Below are 23,496 nucleotides of genomic sequence, written 5' to 3' on the forward strand. Positions count from 1 at the left end.
ACGGGATCGGGTGGTCAGGCTCGCTGACTTGGTTGAAGCATGTCATCGATCCCAATTGCGTGGATCGATGCTCATGATATCAATCACTGGATTGTCTGGTCCAGACTCAATTATTTACAGACCGCCGTCATATATCTTTAAAATTGCTGAGTGTGGCGTTAAACAACAAACAAACAAACAAACAATCATTGTGACAGAAGTAACACATTACGCATTGCACGTCAGTTTAGCCCAAGTGTTCACAAGTGCATAGGTTGAACTCCAAAACAAATTGTTGTTTCTTAATAACAGCAATAAATCAAAACGAATAATCAGGAATATTCAATACACGATGTCAAATAACGTATTGGAGATTTGAAAAAAGTAATTGCAAAAAAAAGATGTAATCATACACCACGTGCCGCCATTTAGAAATCTGATATGATTTTCTAGTTAACGGAGAGTCACGACACAAATGTTACTTAATTGCATTACTTAATCTTAAAGTAAAGCGAACATTTTAGTTTGTTGCGACCATAAATAGATCACATTCATTTAATCGACAGAATAAGCTGAACAGAAGGTTTGAATATAATCATATTTGCTCACATTAATAAAGGATATTTCATGTGTCGAGTGAAATATCCCGTTTCTCTCATCGAGGGACGGGGGAAGGAGATATCGAAAATATCTCCTTTTCACTCATCACAAGATGGAATATTCTATTTATTATATACTTTTTTGTGTGTAGATGTCTACCGGAAAATTAAAATATTTCAATACCAATGTAAAACCTTGAAACGTAAATTCTCCCTACCTTACACACAGGGACGGTTCACAACCCCTTGTATTTGATACTTTAAAAGTAGTTTCGTGTTTGCAAAATCTTTAAAAAAAAATCAAAAAAATCTGTATCATACAATTAGATATGATTATATACAAAATCAACTTCAACAAAAAATAGTCTTGAAAAATTGGTGACCGCTGTTGGAGGCGAAAGAATACACGCTGGTCATGTAACAACAATGCCGCTTTGCGAAACGAACAGACTCGATTGACGAGTCAAATGAGAAATTTATAGACTAAGTTTATAACAAAACATTTTGGAGAGAAAAACAAACGGCAAGAAGTGATATTTACTCCATAAATGACAGTCTGTCATTATTTTGCTTTCTGAATGTTGAACTAACGTAAAAAGGACGTCAAAAGTTTGTGTACGGGCTAGCCATTTACGCTAAAGGGAGACAAGTTAAGGGGAGGTAACACTTGTATGACAATAGTTCTGTCAAAGTTCACTGCAGTGAAAATATCACTTTTCCCAACTTCTGAAAAAGGTAAAAATGAATATTATCTCAAACAATTTACACAATTACAACAAATATCACATAATGTTCAATGCCAATATTGAACATATGTATTGTAATCAGCCAAGGGAAGATCCATAACCTGAGGCAGCTACCAGGAACCGTCACCAGCAAGTCGACCCGATAGTGGTGGACATTGGCAGCCTCTTGAGGTTGGAGCCCATGATTCAGTGACTTCTTGGAATATCGTGAAAATGTCGTGATGAGAATATGTAGTCCTTAGATAGGGTAAATTAGGGAAAAGGTTTCGTCTTGTAATTAAGTTATGGTCGTGTTGAAAAGACGACGTGTATTGCAGTTCTGCACTGTACGTTGGGTACTGTAGATGTAAAGTGTGATATACATCTTTACTCATTCTTACTCTCTTGAGGTCCGGTAACATCTCTCTCTGTGGGGGCACGGGTGGTCCAGTCGTCTAAGGCGCCGCGATTCGCTGTGCAGAGTTGCGTCCCTTGGGCACGCCAGAAACCTATGATCGAATCCCGGTTCATCCTGATTATGTTTCTAGGTTTGTCAGCACTAAACCGTGCGGATGGGTTTCACCGAAGTGGTAAACGTCCGAGACCTGCATCACTTCAGGCTTTCCTTCCACATTAAGATGACACGCCGTGATATATCTGGAATACTGTTAAAAGCGGCGTGAAATCCAACTCACTCACTCTAGTTAGTTGTACAGTACATGCGTGATACACGTGTGTCCTGGCAGTTAGTGACATCTGCCATCACTGATGTAGGTACTGGTGCTAAAGATGTTGAAAGCTGTCTCACATGAAGACCGTTCTTCCTCAACTGGTCAACGTGTGACCCTTAAATATTTGAATAACAATTCTATGGTATGAATGGTATTCTATGGTATATATTCTGAAACATAATACAAAAATTAAATCTGAAGTTTACACGATATACTTCTCTTCCATTGGACGGGAGATCGGTCACATGACCGCGAAATGGACGTTCATTAGTGTATGAACGACACAATTTGACGTTCATGCGTTTTCACGCGACCTTATTCTTGAAACACTGACGGACTACTTCCCTAGAATTCCCTAGCACAAATATACACCGAAGCGTTCTTTCTGATCATTTTAGACCCTTTAATCATGAACTCAGCCTTTTAGTATACATTGAGAAAATTGAGAGAAAATGACTGCATGATCGTTCACGAATATCCTCGCTACGACCCATCCAAGTGAACAAAACGAAGAAATGCACATCCAAACTATCGTAGTATCGACTCAATCCGTGTCTTGGCTGACAGTGACAGCAGTCCACAGCAATCTATGAATTTACCCTTGTATCTATTTGACACATCTTTAATCACCTTTCAATGATCGGCCAATCAATCAATGATGACTAAAACACATGTACACGCCACAGGTTAATTGACAACTTCTGAAATCTCTCCTTACAAGTTTATCGTGTCGGCCATTTTGACGTCTTGTACTTGATGTAAATGTATTACCTCAAGCTGTCATTGTGACTGACTTACTGAGGTAGTTCTTCACCGACCTTTCTCGTCAAATGGTGACATTATTTGACGACATATGTTGTGTCAGATGTTTCTCAAGGGCAAATTATGCATAGATACGCTCATGTCACCTCTCTCTTTGACGTTCATACAGTTTGACCCTCACTCTATGAAGGTTCATACTCCAATGAACTCACACAAAGTTCAAGTCAATTCTTAAATATATATATATATACATTGTGATTTACATTTTTAACATCAGTGTCAAGAGTTATCAAGAATCTTTGTGAACTTGTACTTTTATTCGAATTCAAACCAACTGAGAAAAAGTAGTAACTGTTAACATAAATATATAATTAACGTCAATGCAAGCGAATGACCATTCTTGATTGTCGACCGAACAAGATTCAATTTGGTGTAAAGGGCAAAACAAATGTGAAAATGATATGAATAGTCCAGTGAATTCTGTGATAACACCTAGTGCTATCGAAAACTTCCCATGTAAAAAGTATTATTACAATAGAAAGCAAGCTTGATACAGAGAGGACATACATAAGTTATCACGTTGAGAGAAGAAACGTGGTGATGAGCCACGTTTAACAAAAATCAGTTACCCCCTTTCCAAGGAAGAAGGCAATGCATACACTGATGCTTATATATCGTAAATTGCGTGTGTGCATACAACTGTGTTTGTGCAGGTAGGTCTGTGCACTTGTGTCCTCTTCAGCGGTTTGTCATTCGTTATAAACGTGCCTGAATGAGTCAGTTCTGTGAATTGATTTGTGTGCATACTACTGTGTTGGTGACGGTACGTTTCTGCACTTGTGACCACTTTAACTTTATCGCTGTATATGTGGGCTGCATCATTGTGTATGCCTTCATACGTAGCATAAAAAAGTAAAACATGTCACAGGGTATTTGTTAAAGCAATATTAGTTTTCGAGAAGAACACTTTTTTGCCTTCAAGTGCTCTGTTAAAAAAGCCTCCTTATCAACATTTCCTAATTTTACAATTTGCAGAAATGCTTCAGATCGTATCAATACAAAGCTGTGTGATGTCTCCATCCAAGTTACCCTCCTTGTGAATTACATTTTTAACATCAGTGTCAAGAGTTTTCAAGAATCTTTTGTGAACTTGTACTTTTATTCGAATTCAAACCAACTGAGAAAAAGTAGTAACTGTTAACATAATATATAACCTTCATTTGTGTGCATACTACTGTGTTGGTGACGGTACGTTTGTGCACTTGTGACCACTTTAACTTTGTCGCTGTATATGTGGGCTGCATGATTGTGTATGCCTTCATACGTAGCATGAAAAAGAAAAACATGTCTCAGGGTATTTGTTAAAGCAATATTAGTTTTCGAGAAGATCACTTTTTGCCTTCAAGTTCCTTATTAAAATTTCCTAACTTTCAAATTTGCAGGAACGCTTCAGATTGTACCAATACAAAGATGAGTGATTTGTCCATCCAAGCTACCCCCACTGTTACTCCATGTGCTCAAGTTCTAACAGTATCTAAAAGATATGTATGCTGTTTTCATAAACCTCAACATAACCGATAAAAGCAACTTTGTCTTTGACACATGTCAAGCTAGGGTTGAGCAACCCTGCCGACATACTATTTCCTATACATGTTTTGCTGGAGTTTCTTAACACATGGCCTTGTAAAATGTCCATCCCGGTTTGTTGTACAGTTTTGCCAGTGACACAGACACAAACTCACATGTTCCATTACTATTGTTGCTGTCCAGGATATTAAAGTTAAAGCCATCACATGCCCACATCCGTTTACATTCAATCATGCAGGTCTTCAAGCTACCGGTGATTTCATGCCTTGGTCTGGTCGTGTGATACATCTCTGTGTAGGGCACAAATGTGGACGGGGACCTCTGACTGAAGCTGCAGTTATTTTCTGAAAGTATCAAAGAAACAGTGAATACTTTCATATGTGATTATAATTATACTTATTTCTCAGTTACGTTATTGATCTAATATATTGTCTTCATGCTCAAGAAGTAATTATATATAGATCACGCATTATTACAGTATTACAAAATTACAGTTTGTTTTTTCCTTAAGACTATCAAATGGTCAAATACATCATTTTTCTAATAATTGCATTCCAAAATGCATCATTATCAGTGACATTTGATTTTAGAAGCGATAAAGTATAAATTACTCGTTTATGACACTGTTCACCAACATACCATCTCAATTAATTAAATAAGAACATTTTGCAACTTCAGTTGAACTCCCGTTGGTGGGTTGGCCTGATCAATACTGTGAGATGACAATTACATTTGGCACCGTCAAGGTCTAAACAAGGTTCAACTATTAAACATTTAGACTATTGTTTGACTGACCATATATCTTTGGGTGGACTGCCACTTCACACAGAGTTAGCCTGTCCTCACTATTCAGATGTTGCCTCTTCTTTATCCGGACATAGCGCCCCTCAACGGGATACATGCATCTAAGAGTTTCTGTAACTGCACTCCCAAATTCCCCAAAGAAGGAAAAACACATCTGACTGTTCTCTCCAGGGTTTACAACTGGATCAACTGAGAATACTTCAACGTCAAAGTTGTGTAGACGCCAGGCTGGAAACAAGGAAATGTATATGTGTAAAAATCATTTAGGTACACGTATTATCATGTCGACATAAATTGTTAATTAAACGTTCATATTGCATGGGAATCGCGACACTGGTCTTTTTGTTGATGAGACCACACAAACCAGTGAATAAAATGCACATATGAACCAGTCATCGAGAATCAGGGGTTCGAATCCCACATTTACTATGATCAAGACAGCACCAGCTGGTTTCAGCGAAGAGGCAAACATATATGACATGAATAACCTTCGATTCTCCTCTCCCCTCGCAGTTCAAAGCATGAAACCACTCTCACACTCTCTGTCACCACAGCTGATGTGGGATCCAGCCAATGTATCCCGTCTGTCAATGCATGCCTACCCAATTCGCTGAATCCTCTGTTAACGATGGTGACCGCCTCAACGTTAACGACCTTCTGCAGATCCACCCGCCACCACGGCAGTGGATGACTACTGGTTCCGGGGCTGTACGTACACGATGAACCTCCCCAGTGAAGATCTCCGTTTCCGTCTACTGCTCGACCTGGACTTGCACTATACCCTATAGAACTTTGTACAGCAGGTTTTCCTCTGGCAACATTGTCAAGGCAATATCCTGAAAGAAGTAAAAATAACATTGTTGTCCTCAACAAATAGGCAGGCTTTAAATCCTGTTAGTTAATGTACCAACGGAAAACGTATCTGTGCTTCATTTGAAGTGATATACATGTTATGTTATTGAAAGTAACAACATAAGTCATTCATCGGAACAATATTTTATCACAACACGTTCATTGACAAAACCAATACCTAGTAACAGGAGACAGAGAGACACGCCCTAGAAACTTCTATTAAAAAACGCTCAGCGGGGGGTTGTTTCAAAATAGCACTATATCTCAGTCACTGCGATAAGCATTCTGTTGTTTGAATTAAAAAACAATGAAGTTTTTCCTCAAATATATCAAAGTACTATGGCGAGTTGATTGCAAAATGAAAACTCTCCGAAAGTATTTGTGCTAGCTTACTATTTGTAATACTTTCAGCGCAAATTTAACAGACGATGGCTTTGGCGATAGCAGCGACCACATTTTCGGAAGACGGATGTTGAATTTGTAAGACGTTTTCTGATTGGACTATCGAAATGTGCAAAGAAAAGTACGCTTGAAATGGCAAGGGTGGAAACTAGACTTAGTGGACACGCTTGCCTTGGAAAGATGTTAACGTGGGCTGACATTATCCTGCTGCAAAGTGACGTTACGTCCCTGCATTTGCAGAAAGAGTTGAACGTGATCTCGAACGATGTCGTACATTACGTCATTCAAATTTAGGAAGTTTTCATGATGAGTTTGTTCTCACATGAGCTGTGATTCCACCCCATACTATTACATGAACCCCGTACATGAAATTGCACGCGCAAATTGTGAATCACGACATTAAAGTCGAGGATATGTCTTTATGAATATGTATTGAAAAATGCATTATAATAATTTCAGAATGAATAATTTTTATTGAATGTTATATGAAGCACAGCTACGTTTTAAACATTAGTGTCTCATTAATATGTCAAATGATGGATCAAAGACAAAACTGGAACAAAAATAGAATTTTCAAAATTGACAATTTTAATAGGATATCAACAAAAACGAATCGAAAAATATTCAAATCAAACATTTTCGACTTCAAACCAAATTTCCAACACATTAAACAAAAAATAACCGATTCATATTAGATCGACAGAAATATAATGTATATCACATTCACAATGTAAATACACACAGTTCATGAAATTGTGGTCCCCCTGTCGCCATCTATTCGTGTAAATCCACGAACTTACACAATCCAACGAATATGTCTTGCCACCCTGACACTGGAATAGTTTTGTTTGTTATTATCTATAGAATAAATTGTTATACTTTGTAACCTGTATGTATTTAAGATTGAATGTGAACTGTATTGGGTAAACTTATTGTTTGTGTACTCCAAAAAGTAATAAAATAATATTTTTTTTAAATATGTCACCTGGTCGGATAATATGCGCTTTGAATTAGGACGAAAAACTCCGACACAGTTACAGTTTCCTCACTACCATAAGTGGAAATACAAAATAGCACCGCGGTGTAGCCAACAGTTACTAATGTCAACAAACGTTGCAACTTAACAGATTGACATCCAAATAGTGTCTGCATTTATGCGGAGGTCTAAAATATGATGTCATCATGAGGCGGAACATACATGAAAACTTGCCACAGTTCGGCTCCCCTACACTGGTACAGACTCAAATATGCACTTTGACAGCGTTTAAGAGAATGGTAAAAACATGTATTACTATTTACCATTTAATATGTTGCGTTATTTACCAGAACAGGACATGAGCATGTTCCGCGATCGATTTGTGGCAAAACCTTAGGATAAATGATCGTTTCCATATTTTTTGGAAATAGATCCTTGTTTTTTTAAATATCCCATACCCCAAAAGTATTTATTTGTACAAAAAGCCACTTTGAAGTGCTGATGTTTATGGAAAGTTCATCCTTATAAAATACAATCCTTCGCATTGGCTGTCTCTGTCCCGGGTAGTTAAAGATATCAACAAGGTGTTGCCGCCCTGTCCCCCAGCGATGCGTGAACAAATGAGTAAAGGAACACTTGGGCATTCGCATCAATTGATGTATTGATACGAGGGGCGTTCAATAAGTTTTGCAACTTCAATATAAGACCAAGTCACAGAATATCTTTTGCACTTTTATTTTTCAATATAATCTCCATTCCCCACAATAAATTTATTCCATTTGTCTTGATACCTCTTTTATAGACAGATTGGCCCTCTAACCACGCCTCTGTGGCAGCCTTTATGTCCTCGTCATCCTGGAAGCGTCTTCCACGTAGGGCAGATTTCATTTGCCGTAACAGGACATAGTCACTGGGGGCTAAGTCTGGGCTGTAGGATGTTTGATTTAACTGTTCGAATCCACATTCACATACGGCGGCTTGTGCATTTCTCGACTTGTGAACCGGAGCGTTGTCATGCAAAAGTAGAATACCATGTGTTAACATCCAACGACGTTTCTGGCGAATAGATTTTCGCAATTTTTTCATTACATTAGCATAATACTGTCCATTGATTGTAGTTTTTGATGGCATGTAATCAATCGGTAATATGTCTCTTGCATCACAAAATATGGTGGCCTTTACCTTGCCAGCCAATGGTTGAGTGCGAAACTGCCTCGGAGGCGGAGAATTTTGGTGCTTCTATTGTATGGATTCCAAATTAGTTTCTGGGTCCCAGCGGTGGATCCATGTTTCATCACCTGTAACTAGACAAGAAAGAAATCCGGCTTCATCCGCAGTATAGAGATCCAGGGTGTCTCGACAACCTTCAGTTCTCTGATGGCGATCTTGAGCTCTGAGGTTTCTAGGTATCCATCTTGCAGATATCTTGGACAAGATGCTCATGAATAATGGTTCCAACACTTCCAACTGATATTTGGAATTCCCAGGAAGGTTCAGATACTTTTACTCGTCGGTCAGACAAAATTCTTCTTTCTGTAGGTCGCACGGGGGCCCAGTCGTCTAAGGCGCCGCGATTCACTGTGCAGAGTTGCGTCCCTTGGGCACGCCAGAAACCTATGATTGTAGGTTCGATTCCCGGTTCGCCCCAGTTATGTTTCTAGGTTTGTCAGCACCATACCCGTGCTCGTGGGTTTCACCGAAGTGGTAAACGTCTTAGACCTGCATCACTTCGGGCTTTCCTCCCGTATTAAGCTAACACGCCGCGATATAACTGGAATACTGTTAAAAGCAGCGTTAAATCCAACTCACTCACTTCTTTCTGTAGCAGCAATGGTTTCCGGTTGGGTGGCATCTGAAGGCCTGTCTGACCTTGGGTCATCGTCTATGGAGTCCCTAACCCTTTTAAACTGTAGAGACCAAAGGCAAACTGTGGAATAGTCAGGAGCACCCTCACCTATCACTTTACACATGCGATCATGGATTTCGTTTGCTTTGCATCCCTCCTTGGTAAGGAACTTTATTACAGCGAGTTGTTCATGTTTGAGAGAACCGATAATTGTGACCATTCTCAGGTGAATGAAGCCATCACATCTCATCTAACTTATTGTTGTGTCTGGAACTTGTTGTGACACGTTTCAACCTGATGTTATGACTAGCGTTACACCTACCACAAGTTGACATTCTTTGTGTAAACACAAATGCCCAAGTTGCAAAACTTATTGAACGCCCCTGGAACACTTATTGATTTTATGAATAATTGCGTAGTAATTGCATCTTGTGCACTACAAAGTTCGACTTGTTTGTCGAGCAGAAAGAATAACAAGGTACACATAATGTATTATAGTTCATTGACGACAGTATAATTGATTTAATAACTAACACAACTGAATAATTATTCATAGACATCATTTGATTGGTAAGCAAGCAAGTACAGCATGACAATTGAACATAAAATATATCTGTAACCGTAAGCTAGAGCTAATGGTGTCCAAGATACAGGAATACAGTATCTCAATTCCAATGATTATCACAAAAGTTATTGATATTATTATTAATTCTATTCGAATATTTTGCCTATGACAACAACATCGTGGACTTATTGACATTTTCCATGTTGATTGAGATACTAAATGAAGAGTTGCCTTACAAAACTGGCTTTAGGTTACATCCATGGGTATAAAGGTATAATTTCTTCTAATATTGTCACAATTTCTGCATGTAATTAGAAAATATAAAGGATCTTGAAAATGGAAACGACATTTGCTATGTGATCTGTCCGTAAAACTATAAAAAATAAATTATATGAGCATCTAATTTGCTGCAGCCGAGTCCGAGGCAACAATGCATAATTTGCATGTAGAGCAAACGTTTTAGTCTATATACTTATTTGTAGGGACAGGGCCTTCGATTTAAGTGCTACATTCACTTAATGAACAAGCGTCGATTTAAGTACTCGGGATAAGCTTTCAACTGTTTAATCGCACAAGGAAGAGCCGATTTTGCGAACCTTTGGGTCCTACATGTACAGTTGATTGCAACTTAGATCCATAACTAAGATTATAATTGTAATTATCTGATACTTGAGCTGGTGAATACGTTCTCTGAGATATTAAGGTCCGATACCGGTATTCGTTTTATAAAAGTTCTTCAATTTGAAACGGTATCTTCTTTCTTTTAGAGATTTGAAACTTGTTTCATCATAAGGTTTCTCACGACTGGTGCCACGAACCGTGTTGCAAATACTACTCAGAGTTCCAAATCGTGTTTTCTAACAATAGAGAATGTTCGTTTGTTCAACTGCCCCCAAAATGACAACAATAGTAAAAAATGGTATGAAAGACTTATACATGTTCTCTATATCTGTTTATCTAGATAATCAGTAATTTAAACAAGAGCCACAAACCACTTACCATACTCATAAGAAATATCTGCAGAACTTATTGTACGATTAGTCATGCGCATGTGTTTATGAATCACTATCAACTAGTGAGTAAACCAGTTAAACCCATATTAAGTTAATATACAGTAGAGTAAGTTAAGGCATACTTATAGTGCATATCAACACGATAGTTGTAAGAAACCAGTGGGAGGAATAACTCTCATGTTGATACATCTTGCCATCGACATATGCCATATATGTGAAATAAATGAATATAAAACGTCAACGCCAGAGAATTATAATTCTCAATTATTCTCGATTATCCGATGAAACAGGATCCATTGTGTATGAAAGGTAAAATGGTGGCGACATTAACATAAAAGGATGACCGCAAATGAGCGATGACGCCAGGTGTTCGTTAAAACAGGTGTACATACCAGAATGTGAATGTAATACTTGGTTCCGAATGGTGAAATTTCTATTTAAAAGTCTCTTGTCTCTATCGATCATTATTAATATTAACGACAAAACTCTTTTCATAGTCAATAACAATCATGATTATAAAAGAATATATTATTAAGGATTTGCACTGGATATCATTTTTGTCATTAATGAGTATTCGACTTGTTAAACATAAAACGTTTTTGAAAGCTTTACTGAGGCAATGACTGCTGTAACCCTCATCACACAGATTGTCAATACTGGGAGTTTCTTATAAGTTGAGACTACTTACCACTAACTGATGCGAAATGATGAAGAATAAGCAAGCACATGCAGGTCAATTTAAGAACAACGACGCCCATCTTTCCTCACACCACATTGTCCTCCTGGAGCTGAAGGTGGGACGTTGATATTATTGAACTCATCGACGACATCTCTTAAATTAATTAATGATGGCTTTATAATTATGTGGCCTGGCTCCCTGGTGTTTATCACACGTTGTTATTGGCAGGCGTTTCACCCATCGATTTTCAAAACAACACAGTAACTCTCACGGGAACTCCTCCGATTGGAAGTTCGATAGAAGACAGCAAGGGTTGTCTCAAGCTTTTATTAGCTTACACTCCCACAGAACAGCATTCCACAGAACTACCATGTCACATACAGCAACTATCATATGTAATGGGAAATGTCATTACATAATGTCAATATTGGTGTTCTTCATATTCGAATTTTCCCTGTCATTTAGACAAAATAATCTCATAATAAACGACAACCTCAGTGGTCTAGTGGATAGAACGTCTGCCCGGAGAGCGGAATGTCGGTGGTTCGATCCCCGGCCGCGTCACACCAATATGGTTCTTGTTGTTACCCTGCCTGGCGCTCGGCAATAAAGGGCTAAAACAAGGACTAGTCGGCTCGGAGTCAGTATACTGTGTCTTAGGGGGATATTCATGTTTAACTGCAGCATGGCATCTCAGTGGGCTAGCACTATGCAATGGGCATTAGTCAAACAAACACACACGCAAACACACACAAACACACACACACACACACACACACACACACACACACACACACACACACACACACACAACCCCATTTCACCTCACCTCACTTTACCTCACCTCATGCGAAACATACAGCATAGGCAGGCGTTCATCTGACAAAGTCTGGTTGGTGGTGATTTCAATGTGGTCAGTGCGCATGGTTCTGGGTCGCGTAAACCAAGCAAGGATTGGCATGGCTATTGTCATCATATGGTGCTTCAGATCAATCATAAACGTAGATGGAGGTCATCTGAGGTACTGCAATTGGGTGTGTAGAGTTGAGTCCCTGAGTAACAGAATCCATGTGTTCGAATCCCAGATTATGAACATCAGTCCTCATCACGGTCTTTTCTTTGTCAGCACTGTATGACATCACAAACGTGCCACTTGTGATGCCTGCCGATAAGGCATACTAATTTGGTGTTCAGTCTCTATGTGAGGGTGAGTTAGTTCGGTTTTACGCCGCTTTTAGCAATATTCACGCAATATCACGGGGGGGAACACCAGAAATGGGCCTCACACATTGTACCCATGTCGGGAATCGAACCCGGGTCTTCGGCGTGACGAGCTAACGCTTTAACCACTGGGCTACCCGACCGCCCCCGGTCTCTATGACTTGGTTGATTATGTGATATCGTTCTCAAATGATCGTGGCCCATGCTTTCTTCACTGGTGTGCCTTGTCCAGGATGTCATTGCAAAGGTCTATAACCACCAACTTGATCCCTTTTTTCACGGGTCAAAATTGCTGTTCACCAAACCCCATGTGATGCCATGATATGCTACGTTGTTCGTAGTATGTCCGTCCGTTGTCCGTTCTTCTCAGAAACAACAAGGTCTCGAAAACTTTGTTATGGTGTGGTGTGTAGACAAAGAGGGCTCAGATTCAATGATGCCCAAAACGATAATACTTGTACAGGTTCGAATCCGTGATTAGGATCATCAGAACCATACCCGTGCTGGTGAGTGGACAATATATTAGGAATGCATCACTTTAGGGTATCCTCCCACGTTTAGCTGAGACGCGTGATTAATATTAATATTGATCAAAGCAGCGTTAAGTCCAATTTACCCACTCATTACCTTTATGCCGAGACCCGTGAAGATTCCGGGGTAGAATAGGTCTTCAGCAACCCATGCTTGCCGTAAAAGATGACTATGCCTGTCGTAAAAGGCGACTAACGCGATCGGATGGTCAGGCTCGCTGACTTGGTTGATGCATGTCATCGATCCCAATTGCGTGATATTAATCACTGGATTGTCTGGTCCAGACTCGATTATTTACAGACCGCCGTCATATAGCTGGAATATTGCTGAATGCGGCGTTGAACAACAAACCAACCAACCAACCTTTATGCCGAACCTGGCGCGGACAGATCCCGAGTGTTCCATGCTTGCCGTATGTGACAACGAAAATAGGTAGTCAGACTCCGCCACGTTACTGTCTCTGTTGCAGCCACCTGCGACGGTGGGGATGGTTGCTCATGTTATCAGTCACTGAAGACTGTACAGTTCAGAGTGTACATTGAGTGATCATCCAGAGGATAGCATCACACTGACATCGCTGAATGACAACTCGTATTTCCAAAAATTGGCTGTTAAATGTACCTTTACGGTCTTTAGAGTTGACAAAATGTATGACAGTACATCCTTGAAACTTTATCTTCAGTTGTGTATACTTTGTTTATAAGTATATACCATGCATTAACACAGAATAAAGGGAATCAGGTCTGAAATACTTTATTTCTTCGTAAATACCATCATAGTATATATCGTTGAAGCACAGGTTAAAGATACATCGCGAAACATTTATGTAACACAATAAAGCACACTATTGTCATTGAACACATAACTCAGATGAGATATCAAATATATCTCACATATAAAACATAAATATGCATTCAGCATTATCAAACAGTTTGCTTTAAAGAATGTTTACCTTTAATGTTTATAACTGGTGGAACGTCGATTTGAAAAGTGGCATAAAAATGGTGCACTGACGCATGAACTCGAAACATATTCTACAATATAGATTTTCAATGCAAGAGAATAAAAAAACAAGTATAGATTATCCACCGAAACAGATTCCATTTGGCGTACAGGTCAAAATAGCTTTGTAAGTTACATGAATGGACCACTGAAAATCACTGATGACATTATACTATCAGTTTGCCAATTTGGGTGCCAATGTGCATCCGCGAGACTACAAATAGGACCCGCATTGACGTGTACTTGTTATATGCATTTGTGATTATCAATTACTTTGTGCTCGTGCGTTGTGTGTGCCCCAAGATGCGACCTGTTTGCATTATGTGTACATATACTAACATGTGCGTGCCTTTGCAATTGCTGGCGTTTGTTCATGAGTGTGTTTTGGATGGTTTCGTTTTTATCTTTATTTAACATTGTGAATTTGTTTTTAAATAATTTGTTCCAGATATAAGAAGAAAAAACATAATTTGTCGTCCGGTTTAGCAAAAACAAATTATCCGTACACAAACTGGATGTCCTTAGCAAGTTGCTGTGAACATAATTAACATTTTTGGTTCCTCTGTTTATGAAAGGGGGCATGGGTTGCCCAGTCGTCTAAGGCGCCGCGATTCGCTGTGCAGAGTTGTGTCACTTTGGCACGCCAGGTACCTATGATTGTGGGTTCGAATCCCGGTTCGCCCCGATTATGTGTCTAGGTTTGTCAGCACCATAACCGTGCTCGCGGGTTTCACCGAAGTGGTAAACGTCTGAGACCTGCATCACTTCGGGCTTTTTCCTCCCACATTAAGCTGACACACCGTGATATAACTGGAATACTGTTAAAAGCGGCGTTAAACCCAACTCACTCACTCACAGTTTATGAAAACAATGACAGGATTTGAAGCGCTAAACGAAACACTATACTGTCTCTAACATGGTATTCTAAGCGTAATTACAAAGTATTACCGACCTCCTCCGTGGTCTAGTGGTAGAGCGTCCACCCGGAGAGCGGAAGGTCCGGGGTTCGATTCCCGACCGCGTCATACCAAAACACGTCAAAAGATGGTACTTGTTGTTATCCTGTCTGGCGCTCGGCATTAAGGAGCTAAAAAAAGGACTGGTCGGCTAGGAGTCAGTATATTGTGTCTGAGTGGGGTATTCATGTTAAAATCTCAGTGAGCTAGCACTATAAATCGGCATCAGTCCGGACTAGTACAAGCAGCCACACAAACACACACACGTACATGCACGTCGCTATATAAGTGCAATAATCTATGACGCGACGTTAAACCCCATTTCACTTCGCCTCACCTCAGAGTATTACCAATCTGTAGGTTTGATTGTTAACTTTTCCTTGCATGCCGCAGCTAAATACTGAATATTTATGTTTAATGCCCTTTGGCCTAAGAGGGATGTAGATATCGAGTGAATGAGTGAGTTTGGTTTAAGGCAGCTTTGAACAGTACTTCGGATATCTCATGGCATGGCAGCTTCATGTGGGAAGAAAACCTGAAGTGATGCAGGTCTTGGTCGTACTTGGATGGAATCCACGAGCGCGGGAATGACACTTACAAACCTAAAATAGAATGAGGTTGAATCTGTGTTTCGCCCTCAGACGACTGGGCCACCAGCTTGCCCTTTTGAGCCGTTAATCTTTGAGGACGACAGTGGCAGTGTAATAACTATAAGTGCTTATGAAATAATTATATTCATATAGCGTCGTCGAATTTTCTAATATACATACTCGTGGTCCTATGTCGGCTGTGCTTGGACGATATTAAAGGCGTGCATTCAGACATTCGTTGAAATAGTAAATAATCATAACATAACAATTTTGGCGATGAGACACGGGAAATCGAGTGCTCTTAAACATTAACTGTTGATAATATTCGGTTGACCTTCGGACACCTAAAGTGTTGAAACGAAATTGTAACGATAACAGTATCTAACGAGATATTTTTGAAAGTCAATGTTTAACCGGGAGAACCTCGTGTAGAGTCGCTACTACATAATGCAAATAAGTACAAGGCTTAGGGGCAAAACTCTTTTCATAGCCATAGTCGATTGTACGATTCCGACTGCATCATGTACATGTGTTTACGAATCACTATCAAATGGTAATGATACAGGTGTTCGCGAAAAGGTGAATGCATCCTTCCCCACCCGTCACAAACACATGCAAGGGCAAGTCAATTGTTTACCTAAAAAAACAGTTACATTATGATACATACATCATTTCTGTCAGTGATGCGTCAAATTTTGAAAAAAAACTCAACTGAATGCTTAACTGAAGCCTTGAACGTTGTAACCTTCATCAAACACGTTTTTAACAAGAGTTGTATAACGCTTTTTGACATCTTCCTAGAACATGTTAAACCATATCCCACGTGCCTTAGCACGCGAAGTCCCCTGGGAGTGTAAAGTGATGTTGGATCAACCGAAGCATATTCACAATCATCTAAATATTATTGTCCATGTTGATGGGCTTATTACGGGCAAGCGAAGCCCTGAATATGAAAGAATCTGTTCGTGTTAAGTATCGAATAACATGCTCACGAAAGCCCAGGTATCCCTATTCATTGACGGTATAACTATTTGTCTTGGTGTACATAAATATTTAAACATCAAATCCACACAAAACTGCATTCGTAAGCCTGCGGTATTGACTTCACGGGTTCCTATGCCGCTGTTAATACAATCAATTTTTTTATCAAAGTACACAGTTATCAAATTGATTTATGGAAGCAGAGCAGATATGTCATTACCAAGTGGGCGACAACAATTCATTTATTAAAAGTCCGATCAAAGACACAGATGATTAAAGGTGAGTTCATCTACCTTAGTGAGTGAGTCAGTATGGTTTTACGCCGCTTTTAGCAATATTCCAGCAATATCACCACAGGGGACACCAGAAATGGGCTCCAAACATTGTACCCATGTCGGGAATGGAACCCAGTTCTTCAGCGTCACGAGCGAACGCTTTAACCACTAGGCTACCCAACCGCCCCTCATCTACCTTAAAAAAGCGAATTCACAAACAAAGTCGCACTTTTGATCGCAGGGGAAATCATGCCATGTTTTCTGGTCATTAATATACATGGCCACACAAGCCTCCCGTACCGGATTGAGAAAAGTCTTTCCGTCTGGCTGTCTGTTTTCCCAATTGGTGTAGTTGACCAGAGTGTTGCTGCCTCCCCACACCCACTGAGTAGCATTCTCCCGGTCATTCAGTCCTATCCAATGGCATTTTATATATTCCGCTGAAAGATAAATAATCGCATTTACGACAATATTAGCTAACTAACTACAGGTACCATTAAACATTTACAACCAGATATGTACAATTAGTGAGGTGGCAAAAATTACCATAAATATTTGAGAAATAATACTTAGTATTAGATCACGCTACAGCGTGAACATCAAAGTTACAAATACATTTTCCATACATGAATAAGCTTTTGTAAGTGAGTGAGTGAGTGAGTGTGTTGTGTTTAACGCCGCTTTTAACAGAATTATATCACAGCGATTTTGTGTATATATATATGGGATTAATCGAAACAAATTCTCTAACAATGCTTTATGAACATAAACACACCGAACTATGCCGGACATTGTCGGACAGTGGTCAGTAGGATGCGCTACTGTCACTGGACCGTGACGGGCTTGGTTTTACGACCCGGTGACACAGCATTATTAATAGCATTGTAATGTGACAGGTTTAACCGTACAGTGCGAATGCTGCTTTTTTCGTTCAGTTGATGAATATTTTAAGATTAAAAGATTTGAAAAGCTTACCCCATATGAATTTCATGTAGAAGACTACGAAACCCATTTCTGCCTCCGACGTTATCTCCAGGAGATTCATCTCCTTGTCATCACAGTAACTCTGTTGGAAATAACATATTTTACAATTGATAACTGTGCTGATGATGAGCGGGTGAATGAGTGAGTGCGTTGGTTTTAACGCCGCTTTGAACAGAATCCCAGCGTGCCAGCGTGATGAAAGAGAGAGGGAGGGCGCGAGAGAGCGGAGAGAGGGGATGCGAGGGAGGGAGGGAGGGAGGGAGAGGGGGGGGGGGGGAGGGGGGCGAGTGAGAGAAGGGGAGAGAGAATTAGAGAGGGAAAGAGAGGAGAGGGATTGGAATGGAGCGAGAGAAAGAGATAAAGAGTGAGAGAGGGAGGGAGGGGGCGAGAACGAAAGAAAGAGAGAGGGAGGGAAAGCGAGAGAGAGGGGCGAAGAGAGAGGAGAAAGAGAGTGTGAGAGGGAGGGAGCGAATAGAGAGAAGGGTGGAGAGAGAAGTGAGGGGAAGAGAGGGGTGGAGGGGGCGGAGCGAGAGAAAGAGAGAGATACAGAGGGAGCGAGTGGGAGGGAGAGAGAGAAGCAAAGCGAGAGAGAGGGGAAGAGAGAGGAGAAAAAGAGTGAGGGAGGGAGGGAGCGAAATAGAGAGGAAAGGGTAGAAGGGAGGGAGCGAGAGAGAGAAGGTGAGAGAGGGATGAAGGAAGAGAGAGAGAGAGAGAGATTCACTCACCTTGGCAGAATCCCATGTTGTGCCCGAGTGAACGTACAAATAACAAGATCCGTTGAATGACATTCCTCCATATTCACAGTCACCTATAAGGTTCATTCGAATCCTGTTACTTACATGCACATTTCAATTCTACTATTAGGTTAATGCTGTAGGTTTACGTACATTCACTGATATCTACACATATGCACACGTTTATAGAGATACATGTAATAGTCAACATGAAACATCACAGGTGCATACCTACAGACAGTGTGGTACACAATGCTCATATGTTTTACGATTTCACTATAGGTAGCTGTTCAAGGATATCGAAGCGCTATATGATGTACACATATCCGAAATTCCATAACAAGATTACAAAAATCAGAGCATCCATAACGTTATGAAACATATTAAGTGATCTGAATTAAATCATTAACAAATATGGGACGGCATACTGACCTCAGAGTTGTTTAGCATTACGTGTCACATCGCAGTTACCAGTTTATAAATATTTAGGTAAATGTCTGTTTTGGCCACCTTCACTTTAAGACATTATCAGATTAGTCAAGCCTGATGTTTCCCATCCCTACATGATTTATGATAATAAATATGCATTTGCTCACCTTTTAAACTATAATTTCCATTTTGTGATTCAGCAGTGAATTTGCGTTTAGTCCACCTGTAATTGATAATCACATTAAATACAAAGCGTAAAAAAACTTTCCATGGTAAAAAAAATAATCGCAGCTGCACGAGTCTGACAATGATACTACTACTACTACTACTACTACTACTACTACTACTACTACTACTAATACTAATACTACTAATACTAATACTACTGATACTACTATCTCATGCAGCGTCTCTGTTTTCGCAAAAAAACTACATGTATATTGAAACAGGACATCGATACCTGGTTTCACAAACGTATTCAAACTTCTGATTGGCGTTGATAGCCTCCCACGAGAAAGTGGTCATGTTGTAGGCTATACCATACTCCGAAGCACTGTCGATGTCCGGAGGATGTCCGGGTGACCAGTTCTTGTACTCAATGATCTCTTTGACATTGTCCTCTTTCCTCCATATCCAAATCCCATCCCCTCCATTAACACCGGCAGTCCAAATATGATTCCGTGCTGGACAATAAATAAAAATAGAACATTTTCATACGGCTTGATACATATGAATTTAATCATGTACAAATAAAACTTGGTATTTATACAACAGATGCAATTTGATTGGTTGACAAACACTATGAATTGGATTTGATTCCGGAAACCTTTGGGACATTTCACTGAGCATGAATAATTTTCTTTGTGGGTATCTTTCTTTCCTATATCACAAATTTGAAACCAAATCCTCGTGGCAAAAATATTTTACTTGTTGTTACCCTGCCTGGCACTCGGCATTAAGGGGGTAAAACAATGATTGTTCGGATTGAAGTCAGTATACTGAGTCTGAGTGGGGTATTCATGTTAAACTGCGGCATGGTATCAGTGGACTAGGACTATAAGATCGGCATTAGTCCGGACCAGTGCAAGCCCCCCAACACTCTTCCAACATGGTATATTTATTGAAGACTTTGTGTTACTCACATTTGCCCTTCAGAAACCTAGCTAGGAACTTGGACTTTTTCTCCGTTGAATCAGTCAAAAGCGTCATTGTAATACCCATGCATGATTCCTGAAATTTCATTTAGAGATAGAGATAAGTATTAGCGACTTGCATCAATAACATTTAACGACTATTTTATGTATTAATAAATCAATGCTCAGTAACTGTGTGAGTGGCGGGTAGAAAAAGGACACGATTGTCCAGTTCGCGAACTCCAGGTGTCATAAACCCATGCTTGCCGTAAAAGGTGACTATGCTTTTCGTAAAAGGCGACTAACGGGATCGGGTGGTCAGGCTCGCTGACTTGGTTAATGCATGTCATCGATCCCAATTGCGTGGATCGATGCTCATGATTTTAATCACTGGATTGTCTGGTCCAGACTCGATTATTTACAGACCGCCGTCATATAGCTTGAATATTGCTGAGTGCTGCGTGAAACAACAAACCAACCAACAACCAGGTGTCATAACCAATTTCCAGAGATCCATTCATGTAATATAGTTTTCCCGTTTATATCCTATGACATTTGGTTCGGGTGATATTCGAGGATGGTTATTCTCTGGCGTTGACGTTTAGATGTTAGATTATGCGATGTTTACTCTTCATCTGGCATGTTCCGTATTTCTTTTTTGTTATTTTCACGGGAAGCAAGATTTATTCAACATTTACACATTGAAACCCCGTTAATCTAGTCTGGCGAATGGACGTTATTTCACGTACTGTGATGACCGCGTCCGTGGCCTAGCGGATGACTGCCCGAAGAGGGGAGGGTCGGTGGTTCGACCGCGTCATTCCACAAGAATGACAACCAAACGAAATAGGACCGCATTTCCTTTGGCAATAAGTTAGAATATCGTGTTCTTTCATTAACATTGTTAATGCAGGTCGCTGTGCTAAGATGGGGCTTGACTAGCGTTATCCCCTCACATAAGCTCGTGTTGTTGGTTTTCGGACGCGAAAGACACATTCGTAGTTTTCTCACTATATCACATAAACAACAGTTAAACATCTCACTCACTTATACCAGACAATTTTATCTTAAACACAGGCCATCATTCGAGTAGTAACATTGTCTGTGTGACACCACACCCCTTGTTATTGCGAGGGTAATCGCGATAAACATTGCCGTCCGAGAACGTTGATGTCCGAAAACATATAATCCGACGATATAGCACGCCATCGACCGGTATGTTTATAATAATAAATAATAATAATAATAATAATAATTGATTTGTAAAGCGCCTAATATCCATCGACAGTTGCTCACTGGCGCTGTGACAAAGTTAAAATGTAATGTCTATGTACAAATACCAACAATCAGGAGATCTATTGAAAAGCTGAAGTGAAGAAGTGGGTTTTGAGGAGAGACTTAAACGTTTCCTTAGAAGCAGAGTTTCTCAGATTCAAAGGCAAAGAGTTCCATAACTGTGGACTGTAAAAGGAGAAGGCACGGTCACACGTAGCAGAAGTAGACAGAGGCTGATACAGTAGAGTTCCACCAGAGGATCGGAGAGCACGCTCTGGAGAGTACAGGGATATAAGATCTTTGAGATAGTCGCTATGGTAAATTTTTAGACTTAAATGGGAATACAGGTGGGCCAGGAAGCTAAGGCTCAGCAAATTGCAGAGTAAACTTCCGTGCCAAAAACATGTGATTGTGCGTTCCAATCCCAATTCGACCTGATAATGTTTCTAGGTTTGGCAGCACTGCACCGTTTTCGTGAGTTTCCCCAAAATGGTAAACGTCTGAGACATGCACCATATTTGGATTTCCTCCCACATAAAGTTGACACGCCGCAAAATAAATGGAATACTGTTAAAAGCGGTGTTAAACCCAACTCACTCACTCACTCTTTAATTAGTCATTGTAAGTTTGAAGTGATTCGTGGATGTAGTGTTCTTTGAACACGTCACTGTCATGTATATGTTTATATCTAAAAGATACGAGTACTATTCAATTTGGCTTTATGGTTTTGACGTTTACTTACCGTCGCAGTTTTTAGATCTTCGGATTTAAAGACAAACACGTGGCATGTACCCTGAAAGTATGTTCCACCAAACTTACATTGCTCTGAAATAAATCGCAGGCATCAGATAAATATATATATATTTCTATGGCGATAAATCGATGATGATGATGATGATGATGATGATAATGGTTGTGATGATGATGTTGATAAAAAATTAATTTAATTTGTATACTACTACTACTACTAATACTACTAATACTACTAATACTACTAATACTACTACTACTACTACCACTACTACTATCACCCGAACCCGCTGTGCTGCATCTATTCATTTTAATAATAATAATTATAATTATAATCATAATTATAAAGCGACAAAACCATTTCCATATCCAATTGAAATCTCTGCATAAAGCAGAGTCGATTGATCACTCTCAAATATCAGGTTTACTTATGCTGTACCCGTCCTTTCATATTCTTTTGGTGTTGTTGATTGCACGAAACAAGAAATTCAGGGTATCGACACCCTCACACGAAGAATCATGTCAGGCAATAGATCCCACCACCCTCGCTGTTCCCTCATTCGCTTATATTTACCAATCATTATGGGAAGACGTGGTTTGATTAACGTTGGGGCTCTTCATGATAGAGTGACCTGTGAAGATTCCGGGTAAGAATAGGTCTTCAGCAACCCATGCTTGCCTTAAAATGTGACTATGCTTGTCGTAAGAGGCGACTAACGGGAACGGGTGGTCAGGTTCGCTGACTTGGTTGATGCATCTCATCGATCCCAATTGCGTGGATCAATGCTCATGATATCAATCACTGGATTGTCTGGTCCAGACTCGATTATTTAGAGACCGCCGTCATATAGCTGGAATATTGCTGAGTGCGGCGTTAAACAAAGCAACCAACCAATCTTCATGATAGAATTGTTTTGTGCACTTTTGCCCACATTTATTTGTCTGATGATCCTCTTGTGAAGTATGGCAAGACTCATGATGAAAACAAGGCACATCACAGTTTTCAAAAACGAGCCAAGGATGTGGGACATAATCTCAATGTCGGTGTTGATTTTGTTGATGTTTCTGTACTGCTGGACGGTACAGAAATGAGTGTCATCGCGAAGTGCCAAATA

At 39.9% G+C, this 23,496-nt stretch overlaps 1 protein-coding gene across 1 annotated transcript; it reads right to left on the reverse strand.

Moving 5' to 3' along the window:
- Positions 1-2,474: 2,474 nt before the first annotated feature.
- LOC124140902 (fucolectin-like) lies at positions 2,475-11,723 on the reverse strand. The gene is made up of 4 exons (XM_046508726.2): positions 11,530-11,723; positions 5,790-6,023; positions 5,179-5,415; positions 2,475-4,727 (listed from the first exon to the last, which is right to left on the reverse strand). Exons 1-4 carry the CDS (start codon positions 11,597-11,599, stop codon positions 4,465-4,467), a joined length of 804 nt encoding a protein of 267 aa, XP_046364682.2. The 5' UTR covers positions 11,600-11,723; the 3' UTR covers positions 2,475-4,464.
- Positions 11,724-23,496: the final 11,773 nt, after the last annotated feature.

This window comes from Haliotis rufescens, unplaced genomic scaffold (assembly GCF_023055435.1).
Source record: "Haliotis rufescens isolate VD_foot unplaced genomic scaffold, xgHalRufe1.0.p SCAF_2, whole genome shotgun sequence".
NCBI lineage: Eukaryota > Metazoa > Mollusca > Gastropoda > Lepetellida > Haliotidae > Haliotis > Haliotis rufescens.